General features: G+C 37.5%; 1 protein-coding gene across 4 annotated transcripts in view; it reads right to left on the bottom strand.

Annotated features, from left to right (window-relative positions):
• Positions 1-18,237, bottom strand: part of PPA2 (inorganic pyrophosphatase 2) — a 96,874-nt gene that overhangs the window by 65,175 nt on the left and 13,462 nt on the right. For 2 of the 4 annotated variants that reach the window (XM_005207659.4, XM_005207660.4), the window contains exons 2-5: positions 13,965-14,029; positions 11,315-11,359; positions 5,995-6,048; positions 4,493-4,612 (exon numbers count right to left, since the gene is read on the bottom strand). In XM_005207659.4, the coding sequence (XP_005207716.1) occupies positions 4,493-4,612; positions 5,995-6,048; positions 11,315-11,359; positions 13,965-14,029 (284 nt within the window). 4 annotated transcript variants of the gene reach the window in all.

Genomic DNA, 18,237 nt, shown 5'->3' with positions numbered 1-18,237 from the left:
ACCAAACACTCATTGAGGGCTTAACCTTGTTTTTGGTCATCTCATTCGAATTCCACAATAGCGTTGTGGGGTAGATGGCAGGGTGACACAGATGAACAAATAGGCCTGGTTACATTTAGTCACTGGTTTCAGGTTATAAAGCTAAGAAGTAGTACTAAATGCAACTTGGGGTCAATGAACCAAATTATAATGAAGTTCAAATAATAACACAATGATATACCAGTAAGACTGAAGAAATTTTGAATTTAGTGATTCTAGTCCTTTGACATTATTTAGATGAGTCTTCTAAATATTTACACAGAAAGTTACAACACTTGAATAATATGTGGGAAATATGAACAATTAGGGGAAGACAAACAAAGATGATTTTTGCCCAGTCCAAACTCAAACTTTGAGGAAGTCATCATCGCCAGTGCAGGAGAAGTTATCAGCAGGGTTACACAGTCTAGGCAGATGAAGGTCTGCAACAACGAGAGCGCACTGACGACTACATGGAGAGGCTTCTGCTTAAACAGTATTCTGCTGCTTCAGTGTTCTTCCAAGCATGGTTGGCTTGATAACTGCTCTGAACAAATTCCCCACTGTTACAAGATGTATCACAAGAGAACAGCAAAACCCACACATGCCTACGAACCATATGCAATACACACCATGCATTCATGGATTCACTTATCCCCCAAATATTTACTGATCACCTAACTCGGTGCCAGACGCTAACCAGGGCAGTTGAAAGACAACAGCAAACAAAACAAACAGAATCCCTGCCCTCATGAGACTACATTCTAACTAGAACACATTTACAATAAACTTAACAACTAAATTATATATTGGAGAAGGAAATGGCAACCCACTCCAGTATTCTTGCCTGGAGAATCCCATGGACAGAGGAGCCTGGCAGGTTACATACAGTCCGTGAGGTCTCAAGAGTCGGACATGACTTAGCGACTAAACCACCACAAATTATATAGCGTGTCAGAAGTTGACAGGTGTAATGGAAAAGGGGAAAAAAAAAGTATGGAAGAACGATGGGAGTACACTGGGTTAAAACAGTAAAGGATGTTAGAGGCAGACATCATGAAGGAGGCAACTGATGAGCAAACACTGAAGGAAGGAGGGCGTTGTGTACATTGGGAAAATATATCCAGAGCCGGGGACACAGTGAGTGTGAAAGCTTGAGGCAGGAGTACGCCTAGAGCCTCAGAGGAATCATGAGGAGGTCAGTGTTGGGGTTAGGGAGCAGGAGGAGGAGCAGAAGGAGAAGCTGGACATGAGATCAAAAACATAAATGCGCCAGGGGCTGGCTTTCAATTTAATAGGCTCACTCTGTCTTAACGTTGACAAGGATGCAAAAAAACTATTGGGTACATTTGTTGTTATTTAGTCACTAAGTTGTGTATGACTCTTTTGTGACAGCCTACCAGGCTCCTCTGTCCATGAAATTTCCATGAAATTTCAGAAAGAATACTACAGTGGGTTTCCATTTCCTTCTCCAGGGGCTCTTTGCCACCCAGGGATCAAACCCGCATCTCCTGCATTGGCAGGTGAGTTCTTCACTGCTCAGACAGTTGGGTACATTACCTTGTCCATAAACAACTGGCTTAATTTCAACTTTATATAAACATGAATCAATGTAGTTATTTTTGCTTGGTGTTAACTTCTGTGCAATCTATTTTTCTGCTGAGGACTCTCTCACACACACACCACCACCACCACCACCACCATCAGTTTAGGTTTAAAAAGAGAGTAAAGATCTCTGGTTAAAAATGGCAGAGAGAATACAGGTCTATTTCCTCTTCCTCACTTCCATCCTATCCACAGTGGCCTCCTTTCTGAGACACACGAGCCCTCCTTCCACCTCTAGACTTTTATACCTCATGTTTCTTGATGAGTTCCTCTAAATGGCCTGGGATGGCACTCACTTTCTAAGATGCCACCATCTCACTTTCTCCTGGTCTCCTGTTAGAAAATAGCTCCACGCTGAGGTCTTCCTCCCAACTGCAACAATTTCCCACACACCCTAGACCCATTTCCTATTTGATTATTCTCCAACACACTTACCACCATCTGACATACTATACGTTCTTACTTTTTTTTTTGTCTGTCTCTTAGAATAAAAGTTCCATACGAATTTTTGTCACTGATATCGCTGCTCTACCTCCAGTACTTAGAACATTGTCTGGCAAACATCAGTTACTCAAAAAATGGGTCCTGAAGAAATGAACAGCTCTGTGAAGGAAGAGCTGGTGTGAAAATGACAAGGGAAACTTGAGACACTGAAGATGCTGCTGTGGTGGGAGGGAAGTGAGGAGGAAACAGGCTGCAGAGTAAGGCTGGCTAAGTAGGACCAGACCATAAAAGGGTTGAGGAGCTATGTTAGGAATGTTTCATTTTATCCTTTCAGCAATAGGAAGGCATTAAAAGGTTCTCATATGGACAAAAATGGTATTTTTGGATACTAGGTGGAGTATGAAATTTCAGTAGGCAGTGGTGAATGCAGGGGACATTAAGAACCAAGATTAAGAGTCTAATTTCTGTTCTAGCTGGAGAACTATTGCACCTCACAGACTAATATAATAGCATGGAAGAGCACCTTGAACATTCAAACACATCCAGAGGAATACAAAAATACGTCATAACTTTAAATAGATAAACTACAAAAGATGAGTTAATTAGAATCTATTATGCTCCACTGTAGCCACTAATTTAGTTGTTGATCATCCCACCTCCAGGAGACTATAAATGCTTTAAAAAAAAAAACAAAAACAACCAGATAATAGTAAAAGTACCAGTGGTAACAACAATGTGATCACTGTCCACTAGGCATTATTCTAACATGAACATACAATAACTCATTTAACCTCAACAGGACCACATGCAGTATCTTATCATCTCTCTGTTACAGATGAAGAAAATGAGGTCCAGAAAAACAAAAGAACTTGCCCAAGTCACATTACTAGTAGGTGGCAAGCTGGCTCTAAAATCAACATTCTTATCACTTATGCTGCACTAATCTTATATTTATATCTCATTTTTCTGTGTCTACCCAACACCTAAATACAGTCTAGCACATAAATCCTTAATAAATGTTTAATGAAATAAACAAATAGATGAACTTTAGTTTATCCTCTGCTTACTCTACTTTTCCCCTGAAGAAGGAAATGGCAATCCACTCCAGTATTCTTTCCTGGGGAATCCCAAGGACAGAGGAGCCTGGAGGGCTACAGTCTGTGGGGTCGCAAAGAGTTGGACACGACTGATCAATTAAATAACAACTACTCTACTTTTCAAAGGTCTATTTTTGTCTTCCTTTAATTCAGTGGCTTGTTAGGCCCTCTCCTCATCTCTCCATCTTCTGCAGACAGTATCCCCTAAGCTTAACAAAAAGGTTCTCACCCTTTCACTGCCAGGTCAAACAGAATGTCTACTTAGGCACCTGGGAAGTCAGAAATCCTGTGGTCTTAGTTTCAACAAACATCCTCATTCTTAGCACACCATTTTAGAAGCGCCTGTTTTAACCAAGAATGTATCCATGTGGGTGGTCTAACTGCCATCAAAGGCAGTCTGACTCTTTAGAAAACAATTTTCTTTTTTCTTTTCCTGCAACTGTTTATTCTACATGGGCAGCTGGGTTTTTTTTTTTTTTTTTTGAGTTAGATAAAACAAGAACCCCTTTTCTCAGATATTTCCCAAATAGAATCTTGGAATTTCACACAAAATATTAAAATTAATAAACAAAATTAAAATATAAAAATATCCAGATAGACAGATGCTCTAAAGGTTTTTGTAAACATAAAGGCAGATGCTTCTTTATGTCTCCAAACCTAGACTTCTGATTCTGCATATTCTGAGTGTTACTCACTAAATTATCTGGAAGGAGTTACCACTTCCTAGGAATGAGGAAACATAAGAAAAAAAACAAAAAAGGAGAAAAAAGGAAGAAAAGCAAATAGCAAGTGTTACTCTCTAATCGGAATGCTGCTTTACCATCACTTAGCCATTGTTTTCATTGCTTCCTACTGAAAAGTCATAAATTCTTAACAGTATATAATTAAGTTGCCTTATTCAATTCACAATGAGTTCTGAAAGAGGTAACAATTTAATAGGTTCATCTGTTAAAGTTTAAAAAATAAAATTCATGCTGTCATGTATGAATGTATATACAAGTATAACTTGTCATATACAAAAAAATGACTGCAGATAAAGGAGATAAAACATTTTCCACTGACTCTTAATAGCCAAGCTCAGAAAAAGAAATGTGTTCAAAATGCCAAATGTGAGTATTCTAAATACCTAACTCTGAGAATCTGAGTACAGACATATATACAGTTTGAAAAAAAATTTATTGATACAATAAAATTCCACATTAAAAAAATTTTAAATTTACAAATCTCTCACTGACATGTCCTCAATTTAAATTCAAGTAGTTCACAGGATTTACAAGGCAATTTTTTCAGAAGACAGAGAAGTTTTACCATTATAACAAAAATGTTACCTGAGGGAGGGCACCATAATTCCATATATAACCCTTGTGAGGAAAGATATTTGCCACATAGCGAAGCTTGCCATCCTTTACATCTTGTTTAATGGGATTCAGTGGTTCCTTCGTGGCAATCTAAGCAGGTTGTGGGAGAAAAGGGGTGTGGGACATAAAATGGTTAATCCTATATTCAAACAGGATTTTTAAATCTGCCATTATCAGACTAAATATTCGTATTCCAACTTATTGATCAAAGATAACTTTAAAAATAAGTTAAGCTGGTTCTTATTTCTAATTTACTGTTTTGTATTAAACTGGAAAGGAAACGTCAGATAATATATTTTGGCACTCTATTACTTATGAACTCATTATTTTTAACACAAATAATAAATATTATTGAAATGGCAAGAAGCTAAGGATTAATCAATTTGCTTTTTGTTACTACTTGGGTTTTCTACCATCAATCTTATAATAAAGATTTTTCACTAAGTGATTTCATTTCAAAGTTACCTTTCAATCAAACATATTCAAATTGCCATGCCAAAAAAAAAAAAACTATCCTACAAAAGTAAACAAAAAATAACTGAAGCCATGTTTGAATGAATAAACACTGCTTAAATTAGGTAAGATCTCATAGGTTCTTGATCCTACACCCAAATGAGGTAGAGAGTAGCCAAGAACAATAAAACATTGTACCAAAAGCAAGATGAGCAAAAGAAGAATTTAATTACTTTTTCCTATTAAAATATTAACCAAAAAACCTACTATTTTATATTTAGAGAAATAATTCTCCAAATATAGAATCTGCAAAACATATACTGATAAAACTATCTTAACTTAAACATGTAAAATAATACCTACCTTCACATCCAAAGTTGCAGAAAACTTAGATAACAAAACAAAGTACCATAAATTAAATTTCACTCAGAAATAGGGACCTTACTTAACTGAAGATGAAACAATAAAATTCTGAAAAGCAAAAAGGAAGTTCTTGATAGGTTCACACCTATCAAGAAAAATCAAGAAAAAATCATTAATTTTAAAAACTAACCAGGGGAATACTAGATGCTCTTAGAAAGTACTCAGAAATCAAGAGTTGGCCAGAAAAACACTTTAACTCCTCGGAGAATTAAGTCCTTAGGAACCAAAATTGTCAGCCCCAAATATGCTGCAATTGTGTCTATGAACAAAATACATCTCAGAACCTATTTAAGAAAACCTTAAAAGTATTTGCTATTTTCAAAGACACAGGAGTCAAGGAAAATTAAATAAATATGTGTATAACAAAATAGAGAGGCAAAAAAGAATATATTCTCTTTAAAGTGTAAATTCAGCTTGGAATAATATTTTCTTTTTTGAAAATAGATTCAAAGTAAGTTTGCAAGAATATTTTCCATTGTCCATTATAAAGAAACTTGTCAACCATCCCAAATTCAAAATATTATGACAAACAACTTGAAACAAAATTTTATATCATTATTAATTATTCCATTTGATGCTAATAGGATATTTCATACCTCCATTTTAGCATTTGTCCACCGAGGTACTTCCACAACCATGTTAAACACATTCTGCAATATAAAAAACAACAAAGAAAACATTTTTTTAATGTTGTCATCTTTTATTTTTTCACTTATCTCCTGCATGAGAATGTTTTATTTTTTTCCTACAAAAAATGTAAAAAGTCTGCATCATATGTCTGCCTATGCCTTAAATTCCTACTAAAAAATTAGAGAAGTTGGTTAAAATATAACAGAATTTAAGCCTGATTATGTTACTTGACCACTACTGCACAGGTGTTAGAAGTTGCTACATTTCTGGAAATACCTTTGCAAGGTAGGGACAGAATCAGAATGGAGCCAAGAAACGTGTTTCAATTACTTTCCAACTAAAACAAAAGTGAGCACTGAGTGTCTCACTTTTCCAGTCTGCAAAGTAAGTGTGATAATCTCTGTCCTCATCCCACACAAAGTTGTGAAGACCAATTATGTGCTTTAAATGAAAATACACAGACAATTAAGAAGTAAAATATTTTGAAAATCATAAAAAAATATTTAAATCCAAGTTATTTCTACCATAATGTAAAATTGAGGCCATCAGTATAGGTAGTTATAAAGCTTACAAAGAGTTACATAGCTTAGCTTACATTATCTAATGATCTCAGATTCCCTAAAGTTACAAAAGAACCACTGCTTCTTTTTACCATTTCTGAACTTGTAGCGTACTTAACAAAGGAAACTAGATCAGTGGTGACTAAAAATAATTTTCTACAGTAATGGCCTTACAAAGAAAAAGCCTTAGGGATTCCCTGGTGGTTCAGTGGTAAAGAATTTGCCTGCCAATGCAGGAGACGTGGATTTGATCCCTAGGCTGGGAAGATCTCATCTACCAAGGAGCAAATAAGCCCATGCCCCACAAATACTGAGCCCGTGTGCCACAAATACTGAGCCTGTGCTCTGGAGCCCAGGAACTGCAACTACTGAAGCCCATGCACCCTAAAGCCTGTGCCCCACAACAAAAGGAGCCACCACAATGAGAGGCCTGAGCACCTCAGCTAGAGAGGAGCCCCTGCTCGCTGCAGCTAGAGAGGGCCCAAGCAACAGAAGACGTAGCGCAGCCAAAAATAAACAAAATTATTTTATAAAAAGAGAGAGAAAAGGTCTATGTTTAAAGTTGGCTTGCTTCCCATCCTGATATCAGTAACTAACAACTTATCAAAGCAACGGTTTAAAACAGTCTTCATCCAAGTGTGGTCATGGACCAGGGCTAAGCTGCAAGTTGACTGTTACCAACTTGTTACCGGCTCCTTTAGAAACATTTATAACAATTTGACCAAGTAATTTTTATGACTGTCAGACCTATTAATAAGTATTTGGAACTTGAATTAAGTTTTTCTAATAGTTCATTTTGATTGTAATTTTTTAAAGTATCAATATCAGTTCACAAAAGATTAGAAATAAACCAAAAAACTATCTTTTACCACAGATCATTTGAGAAGCAGTGATTAAATATAGTTATTCTCAACTATGCCACACAGTAAAATCACCTGGAGAGCTGGAATTGATTTTTTTTTTTTTAAGAGATTTCTAGAGCCCCCATCTCCTACATATTTGAATTCAGTGGTTCTGTGGTGAAGCCAGGGCATTGCTTATTTCTAAAAGCTCTCTAAGCAATTTTAATATGCAGCCAGAGTTGAGAACCTCTGGTTTAAAGCACTGCTAAACAATATCTGGGGTTTTCTTAGTGAAACAGGAATGCTGTTAACTTAAAGAATGCCATTTACACAATTAAATATAAATCAAGCCAAAGAAATAATGATGGTTTTTAAGTTCTTCTAGATGAGACTGAAGTTTACCACGACAAAACTGCACACTCATAATGAGATAAAGAACAAAGTTGAGAATGCACTCTCAACAACTGCTCCTGAGAAATATGCCTCATATCTATCTTAGCAGCCTTATATACAGGCCTGCCGTTATGTTTCATTTTCTATGCTCTTTCATGAGGTACCCCAGCACCTGTTTAAATATGTCTGAAGTAGCTGTTAAAAAGAAAAACCTAAGTAAACGGCAGATGTTCACATAATTTATTCATCCCTGAAAGTCTGGCTATAAGAGAAGAAATGCATGCAGATGAATACTCAGAGGTGACAGAGAAGACAAAGCTGGTGCCAATCCTTTTACAGAATGACACCCACCAAAACCTCTCACAGAGACTTGAATTACGCCAGGAGAACAATGGATCAGGTTTGAATTTTAAGCCTGCAAACTACACTCTTCCTCATCATTTGCTCCTGATCTCTAGGAGTGTACTTCCAGTCTGCTTTTCTTCTCTCGGGCTAAAATGCACATGACCTGTAATTTTTTAAAGCCAATGTCAGTCTGTTTATTCTAAGATTAATGTTAATTACAAACCAAAAGTAGCCTGCTGAAATTTATTAGAAAATCACAAAGACACAAGGGGACATGTTTCAAATTCAGAATGTTGGGTTAGGGACATTTACCTCTTCCTTCAGTTCTTTTTTCTATTTTTTTCCCTTCTATTTTTATTGCAGGGAAAAAAAAAAGGATGAAAAAGCAGTCAGTAGATTTTATATGTGTGTATGCTCAGTGCTGTGTGACTCTCTGCAACACCATGGACTGCAGCCTGCCAGGCTCCTCTGTCCATGGGAATTCCCAGGCAAGAGTACTGGAGTGGGTTGCCATTTCCTTCTCCAGGGGATCTTCTCGACCCCAGGAGTGGAACCCTTGTCGCTTGTGTCTCCTGCATTGGCAGGCAGATTCTCTAACACTGCATTATCTATATTCTTGGGGTGTAAAAAGAAAGGAAATAACCCTTCTATCCTTGTTCTAACCCTTAAAATATCAAATAAACTTGAATTTGACATTAAAGCTAAGGCAACAAATGCAAAAATAAACAAGTGGGAACATACTCAAGTAAAAAGCTCTGCGCAGCAAAGGTAACAATTAACAAAATGAAAAGGCAACCTATGGAATGGAAGAAAACAGTTGCAAGTCATATATCTGTTAAAGGGTTAATAAGCAAAATATATAAAGAAATCATGTAATTTAATAGTGAAAAACCAATCCATCAAAAAAAAAAAAAAAAGGGGCACAGGTCTTAAATACTTTTCCAAAGAAGACAAACAGATGGCCAACATTACTAATCATCAAGAGAAAGAAAGCAAATCGAACTCACAATAAGATACCAGGTCATGCCCATTAGAATGATTATCATGAAAAAAGATAAGAAATAACAGTCCTGGCGAGGATGCAGAGAAAAGGAACCCTTGTGCGCTGTTGGTAGAAATGTAAACTGGCGCAGCCACAATGGAACATAGTATGGAGTTTCCTCAAAAAACTGAACATAGAACTACCACATAACCCAGCAATCCCACTTTTGTATATATATCCAAAAAAAAGGAAAACAGGATACCGAGGAGATACTTATACTCCTAAGCCCGTTATAGCATTACTCACAATAGCCAAGACCCAGAAACAACCTCAGTGCCTGTCAACAAATGGACAAATACATTTTTTATATATACAAGAGAATAGTATCCAAGCATGAGAAAGGACAACATCTTGCCCTTGGTGACAGGATGGGTGAACCTGGAAGGTATTATGCTCAGTGAAAGAAGTCAGACAGAAAAAGACACATACTGCATGCACCACTTCCAGGTAGAATCTGAAAAGTTTTAAAAAGCCAAATTCATAGAAAGAGAGTAGGAAAGTAGTTGCCACGGCCTGAGGGGTGGGGGAAATAGAAAAGAATTAAAAAAAAAAATCTCAAATCAAAAATCAGGTAGTCACCAACACAAACTATGTTCTAAAAATTAAAGTTTAAGTTGGTTTCCCTGGTGGCTCAGATGGTAAAGAATCTGCCTGCAATGCGGCAGACCTGGGTCCGATCTGGGAAGATCCCTTGGAGGAGGGCATGGCAACGCACTCCAGTATTCTTGCCTGGAGAATCCCATGGACAGAGGAGCCTGGCGGGCTACAGTCCATGGGGTCATATAGATTCCGACACAACTGACTCACTAAGCACTACTACTATATATACGCAGTAAACATTTTTGCCACTGAAACAACTGTTTTCAGGTTAACACTCACAGTCTCTAGGAACCCATAAAGACTTGAGCCCCTGGATGTCTATTTATCCATTATGGAGAGCAATGACTCTCAAACTTCCGAGCGTACAGGATGCCCTGGGACACTTGTTTTGGGCACACTGGGAAAGAATCCACTAGCCAATGCAAGAGACACAAGAGACAAAGGTTCGATTTCTAAGTCTGAAAGAGTCCCTGGAGAAAGAAATGGCAACCCACTCCAGTATTTTTGCCTCAGAAATCCCATGGACAGAGGAGCCTAGAGGGCTATAGTCCAGGGGTCACAAACAGTCGGACACAACTGAGTGACTGAGCACAGAACACTTAAATGTGAAGACTACCCAGTCCGCATGAATTTAGTAGATATGGAATGGACCAGGAATCTGAAATATTAACAAGTGCCCTAAGCAGTTCCAATGCAGATGGTTTAGGACCATCTGACATACATCAGTTTAGTAAAATACAAGATGGGGGGCAGGAAAAGCTGATGGGAATTAAACAGCCCCACAGCTATGCTTGGAAGTAGATTCAAAGGCTGGGGTCAAAAGTTTCAGCCAGACGAGACTAGAGGGCAATAAGGTTAGGAAGGAAAAAGAAGGCTAAGAGGCAGGAAATGTTTCCTGGAATCAGCAAGATAAAAAGGAATCAAGAGAAAGAAATGGGAAGACAGATATCAGTTAAATGTTCTGGTCCTAAGTCAAAAACAATTAAAAGTTTGACAGTCATATATTTAAAGATGGATTTAGAATGTATTTATTTTAGCATATAGTTGGAATATAGCATATATTCCTGGATCCTAGAATAGTCAGATTTATAAACAGAAAGTAGCACAGTGGTTACCAGGGGCTGCGTGGACGTGGGCTGGAGAGCTATTGCTTAATGGGTCCAGAGTTTCAGTTTGAAAAAATGAAAAAGTTCTGGAGATGGATAGCGGTGATGATTGTATAACATGGTACAGAATTTAATGTTGCTGAACTGTACACTTAAAAAGTGTACAATAAATAATACGGTAAATGTCATGTTACATATATTTTACCATAAGGGAATAAAGTAAAATGATAATATTGTCCCTAGCTGCCTTAAAGAGAGACTAGAATAAAAACATCAGGATGCATTCATAAGTTCTGCGACGGAAAATAATTCAGCATCACTTTACAAATGCAGACTACCATCAGGGTCTTTAAAAGACAATATAAGTGATACACACAAATAAAAACCTTTAGATATACCTCATATTCATCATTTCGTGCTCTTTTTGTAGGAATGCCATTTTCCTATAAAAGAAAAGATGGTTATTAGAGAAATGCAATTCAAAAATACAATGAGGTACCATCTCACACTGGTCAGAATGGCCATCATAATAAAGCCTACAAATAATAAATGCTGGAGAGGGTGTGGAGAAAAGGGATCCCTCTGACACTACTGGTGGGAATGGAAACTGGTGCAGCTATTTTGGTGAACAACACGGAGATTCCTTGAAAGAGCTACCAATGATCCAGCAATCCCATTCCTGGGCATATATTCTGGAAAGACAAAAACTCTAATTTGAAAAGATACTTGGACCCCAATGCTCATAGCAGCACTATTTATAATAGCCAAGACATGGAAGCAATCTATATTCACTGACGGATGAGTGGATAAAAGATGTTTTATATACATATAATGGAATATTACTCAGTCATAAAAAAGAACGAAATAATGTCATTTGCAGCAACATGGATAGAAATAGAGATTAACATGCTAAGTGAAGTATGACAGACAAAGACAAATATCATAAACTATCATTTATATGTGAAATCTTAAAAAATGATACAGAAGAACTTATTTACAAAAACAGAAATATTAATAGACTCACATAGAAAACAAACATGATTAACAAAGGGGAAGGCAGGGAGGGATGAATTGGGAATTTGGGATTAACAGATACACACTACTGGATATAAAATAGATAAACAGCAAGGACCTACTTGCTGTATAGCACACGGAACTATATTCAATATCTTGTAATAGCCTATAATGGTAAAGAACCTGAAAAGAATATGTGTGTGTGTATATATATATATATATAATATAAAACTGAATCACTTTGCTATATACCTGAATCACTGTAAATGAACTACACTTCAATTTTTAAAAGATGCTATTTTTGACTCTAATATTTCATGAACAAATACAGCTGTATTGACCGTACAGCAATAAAAATATGCCTATCGTATAAACATTCCACCAGAGGTTTCCAGAAACCTGATTCAACAGAGAATCCACCAAATACCCAGTGCAGTTTTCTCTCAGCATTTACACCCCCAGTGCATGAGCATCAAAAACTCATGCAGTTTTCAGCGCTTCATAAAACAAATTATTAGAAAAGCTAAATCTCTTTCAAGTATATTTTCCTAGTTTTTACAAAATAAGCAAAGGCTCAGTTCAGTCTTTAAGGAAAGACTGGCAGTTTCCAGTAATCATGCTTAAAACAGTCATTTCATTGTTGAAATGAAACTCCAGGGAGTGTGACTAACAAGCCATGAAAGTACTCGGCTGCGCCGCCTGCCTGTGATTTCCACCAAGGTGTGATTACCAAGTCTCCATCAAGCACTTTTAAATTAAAAGAGCATTATTCGGCGGGTTGGGAAGAAAAATTACACCATTCACAAATGCTCACACATTATATGTAACTTCTACACACCGAAACAGCTAATGAAGGAAACAAACAGAAAAACAATTATTCCAAGTCAGCCCTGAAACATCATTTCTTTTCCTAAAATACCACCACCCAAAGTATAAGGTGCAAGAGTTCTCTAATCATTATGTCTGGGAACAAGGGAAGCCTATTTACACAGCCACTGTATGTACCAATCTCCACAGGCCCAGAATTCATTCGCACAACCTGTTTCACTTTGTTCTGCCGTTATCAATTTTTCATAAGCCCAAATCTCATGTTCCCCCAAACCCATCCTCCTAAGGCAGAGTATTATTACTCAGCGGGATGTAGGAAGCCCATTCTTTGTTCCACTTACACCCCGACCTACTACACAATTCCTCCATATAATATTGTTATCACTGCTACTGCTATGAGGTATAGAGACTGTCACAGTGCACCACTCCCCGCTAAGCAGCACCAGCAGTCACTCTTCACTACTCTCCTCTAGTTTTCTAGCACCTTACAGTATTTGATTGTCTTGTTTATTTTCAGGTTGTTAGTCTCCTCTGGCTGAGAGGGAACTATATTCACCTATTTCACCACTGCAACTCTAGTGCTCGAAATACTGTCTGACTCATAGTAACCATGCAATAACTGTTTACTGAATGAATAAATTAATTAACAAATAAATAGATGAATGCACCCTCTTTAAGCCAAAATCAAAGAGAGTGGTTGGGAGATGTGAGATACCTAGGTTGGACAGCTCACTGGCCAAAACAAGACATGGACACACACACACACACACACACACACTCAGAGACACACACAGTACTGTAGAGTTCTCTATGCCTCTCACCGGTTCCTTTCTCTCTCCAGATTACATGACTCCTTGTCCTGTAGCTGAATATTACTCAGAAGTAGTGAGCTAGAAGGATTACACAAGAGCAGCTAAGATACAGACTTTGTAGAGGATGCTGCTGAACGTCCTCTTCCTTGGCTGTCTCTGGGATAATTATTTATGGAAAATTTTATAGACGTTATAGGAAATGATTATAGTTTTGAATGTGTTTGTAAATAATAGTTTAGAATAAAATACCTTTCCTTTTGCTTACTGAATCAAGTCACCATTGCCTACTGTCTTCCTGACTTTACACCTGCTATTATTTAAAATAAAACCCGAAGAATCTTATGGTGATACTAGAAGTAGATATTTTCATGCCCCAAACAAGTTAAAACAATACCTCTTCAGAGTCCACCTTCAGAGGAATATCATGAAAGGGGGAAATGTAGTGACCAGCTACATTCTCTGCAAAGGAAAACAAACAAAAACACAGAATTAAAGCAGTGAATGAGCTTCTTCTTTAGAGCAACTGTACTCTTACCCACTTTTAAATTTTGAACAAGCTGATAATGTTTTTTCAAAATTAACTTTAACTCCCAATTTAAGGTTTAATTCAACTTTTAAAACTTGCTCCAGTCTGATGACCAAAGAGAAAAATGATAGCCCTCTCTTATCTTTGGGGGATGCCTTCCAAGACCCCAGTGGGTGCCTGAAAATGTTGACACTACCAAACCCCACATAGCTTTTGTTTTGTTTTGTTTTTCTGTACACACCTACATATGATAAAGTTTAATTTACAAGTTAGGCACAGTAAGAGAATATTCAAATTGCCAGCATCATTACGCTTTGGAGCCATTATTAAGTAAGGGTTACCTGAACACAAGGTCTGACAACCAAGACATCTACCTACTAAGGCTGGACAAAGGAATGGCTCAGGCCCAGGAGAGGGACAGAGCAGGACAGCACCAGACTTCACCATGCTACTCAGAACACAGTGGCACGTAATTTAACACTTAATCGTGAAAAGCAAAACCACAAATAAGGGGGACTGCTGCACACCAAATCAACTATATCTGGGCTGCTGAAACCATTCACTTACCCCTGTGGCTTAAATATCCAAAGTAAAAAGTCTAAATTAGACTAAAACTCCAAATATGAAAAAAATCTGACTTTTGAAAAGAGGCTCATGAATAGGTGAACTGGGTTAAAACTGATGTCAATTTTCCCAAGAAAAACCTAACAACATAATTCCTCATTTCCACCTACAACCCACATGAAACAAAGGATTAAAAGTCCCACCAAAATAAAAGAAACAAGTCATTTGTTCCACTCAGTGATAAGGATGTTAATATTAAGGTAAGCTTAAAACAAAAACAAACTTCAATAACTGAAACTATTTTATCCTCATTGCATACTGAAATATATATGTAAAATAACTTTAAAAGTATATATTATTTAAATAAAATATGAATGCATACTTTTATTGGAATGTGTGTTTCCAAAAGCTGGGCTTAATATAGCCATAGAAAATCTTCACTTTGTAATTTCCAAAGTCAAGGTATGTACTACTTCTGGCCTGCTACTTCTTTGGTATAATTTTCAAATTTAGACTTTAAAAATATTTTAATAAATAAAGTGAGGACTGGCTAACACTCCAGTAGCAACAAGTATACAGAACACCCAAATCTTGGTTTCTAAGTACCATTCTCCAGTGAGAACAACTAGGATTTCTTGAAGAAGGGGCTTATTCTACACCCAGGGCAATGAAAATACAAGATGAGCTTGGAATATCCTGGAGTACCAGAAAGTGACCAAGTGCTCAAAAAAACAAAAAGTTACGGGTATGTCAATGGGGAAGGAAATGGCAACCCGCTCCAGTATTCTTGTCTGGAGAATTCCATGGACAAAAGAGCCTGGCAGGCTACAAAGAGTCAGACATGACTGAGCGACGATCACTCACTCACAGGCACGTCAAAGGGGAAAGGAGCCAACCTGAAAGAGCTCCCAAAGGCCAAAGCTAAAGCAAGTTGAGCAACAAAATAAATAACAGTTACGGGCAAACCTTGGAGACACTGCGGGCTTGGTTCCAGACCACTGTTAGTAAGGCGAATATCGCAATGAGGAAAGTCACGCAAATTTTTGGTTTCCTAATGTACATAAAAGTTATGTTTACACTACATTTAGTCTATTAAGTGTGCAATAGCATTATATCTAAAAAAGCAATTTATACATTTAAAAAATACTTTATTGCTAAAAAAAAAAATAGCTAACCATCATCTGAGTCTTCAATGAATCGTACTGGTAACGCCAAAGATCATCAATCACATATCACCATAGCAAATATTGTAATAATGAAAGTTTTAAATATTTCGAGAACTATCAAAACGTGACACAGAGACACCAAATAGTAAATGCTTCTGTGAAACTGACACTGACAGCCTTGCACGACACAGTGCTGCCACAAAACTATTTGTAAAACGTTCAGTATCTTCAAAGTACAACAAAGTGAGGTATGCCTGTAATGCATTATAATCCAAAGTATACAATAAATATACATGATCCATAGTAATACAAATAAATGATTGTATAAATAAATAAAAATGATAGAAGAGACTAATCTTCCTTCAGAAAAAATCCTAAACAATATATATAGATGTTTCCCCCAACAAAAAAAATAAAGCTTACCCTATTCCCCAAGTGTGGACTAGACTTAGTGACTTGCTTCCAAAGAACAGAGTGTGGAAGGGGAAAAACATTTCCATGGAGAAACCTGATGATCAGTATCCTTAACCAAATGATCAAGGTTAATATCACCAGTGGACAAGTCGTGTTCATAGCATGGATCCCCTGATACACCGGGATAAAGGTACTTCATATCTGCCATGTTCTTCCCCCAAACCCATAATTCCAGTCTCATTATCAACAAGATATTGGACACACCCAAACTGAGGGACATTCTCAAAATACCTAACCAATACTCTTCAGAAGTCTCAAGGTCATCAAGAAACAAACTTATGAAAGGAATGACTGAGAAGGTGTCAGCAACATCCGCTGGATCATGGAAAAAGCAAGAGAGTTCCAGAAAAACATCTATTTCTGCTTTATTGACTATGCCAAAGCCTTTGACTGTGTGGATCACAACAAACTGTGGAAAATTCTGAAAGAGATGAGAATACCAGACCACCTGATCTGCCTCTTGAGAAACCTGTATGGAGGTCAGGAAGCAACAGTTAGAACTGGACATGGAACAACAGACTGGTTCCAAATAGGAAAAGGAGTACGTCGAGGCTGTATATTGTCACCCTGCTTATTTAACTTCTCTGCAGAGTACATCATGAGAAACGCTGGACTGGAAGAAACACAAGCTGGAATCAAGATTGCCGGGAGAAATATCAATAACCTCAGATATGCAGATGATACCACCCTTATGGCAGAAACTGAAGAGGAACTAAAAAGCCTCTTGATGAAAATGAAAGTGGAGAGTGAAAAAGTTGGCTTAAAGCTCAACATTTAGAAAACGAAGATTATGGCATTCGGTCCCATCACTTCATGGGAAATAGATGGGGAAACAGTGGAAACAGTGTCAGACTTTATTTTTGGGGGCTCCAAAATCACTGCAGATGGTGACTGCAGCCATGAAATTAAACGACGCTTACTCCTTGGAAGGAAAGTTATAACCAACCTAGATAGCATATTCAAAAGCAGAGACATTACTTTTCCAACAAAGGTCCGTCTAGTCAAGGCTATGGTTTTTCCAGTGGTCATGTATGGATGTGAGAGTTGGACTGTGAAGAAGGCTGAGTGCAGAAGAATTGATGCTTTTGAACTGTGGTGTTGGAGAAGACTCTTGAGAGTCCCTTGGACTGCAAGGAGATCCAACCAGTCCATTCTGAAGGAGATCAGCCCTGGGATTTCTTTGGAAGGAATGATGCTAAAGCTGAAACTTCAGTACTTTGGCCACCTCATGCGAAGAGTTGACTCATTGGAAAAGACTCTGATGCTGGGAGGGATTGAGGGCAGGAGGAGAAGGGGATGACAGAGGATGAGATGGCTGGATGGCATCACTGACTCAATGGATGTGGGTCTGGGTGAACTCCGGGAGTTGGTGATGGACAGGGAGGCCTGGCGTGCTGCGATTCATGGGGTCGCAAAGAGTTGGACACGACTGAGCGACTGAACTGACTGATGGAAATATAATGTCTAAGAGGAATGTGGTACCCTGAACTGGATCTTGGGACAGAAAAATGATATTATGGAAAAATCAGTGACACCAAAATAAAATGTGGAATTAGTTAATAATATGTATCAATGTTGGTTTCTTAGCTTTGACAAATGCACAGTGGTAATGAAAGATGTTAATGTTAGGGAACATGGTAAGATATATACTGAAATTCTGTACAATTGCTGCAACCTTGTCCAATCTAAAATTATTCCAAAATAAAGTTTATTTAAACAAATGAACAAACACAAACAATGGCTTCTGTCCAATAAAATTAGAAATATACAACTTAACAATGGCCCACACTCCACCAAAATTTCATTTCCTCATCTCATGCTGTGTGGGTTTTCCTTACCACTTATCACTAAAGTTCCTGAAGAAAGAAGACCTTTTGTTGTTGTGTTTCTGTTTGTTCTATTAGGCTCTCTACTGGATCCTCAGAACCCAGAAAAGT

Source organism: Bos taurus, chromosome 6, assembly GCF_002263795.3.
Source record: "Bos taurus isolate L1 Dominette 01449 registration number 42190680 breed Hereford chromosome 6, ARS-UCD2.0, whole genome shotgun sequence".
NCBI lineage: Eukaryota > Metazoa > Chordata > Mammalia > Artiodactyla > Bovidae > Bos > Bos taurus.
This window is presented reverse-complemented; position numbering and strand designations above follow the sequence as displayed.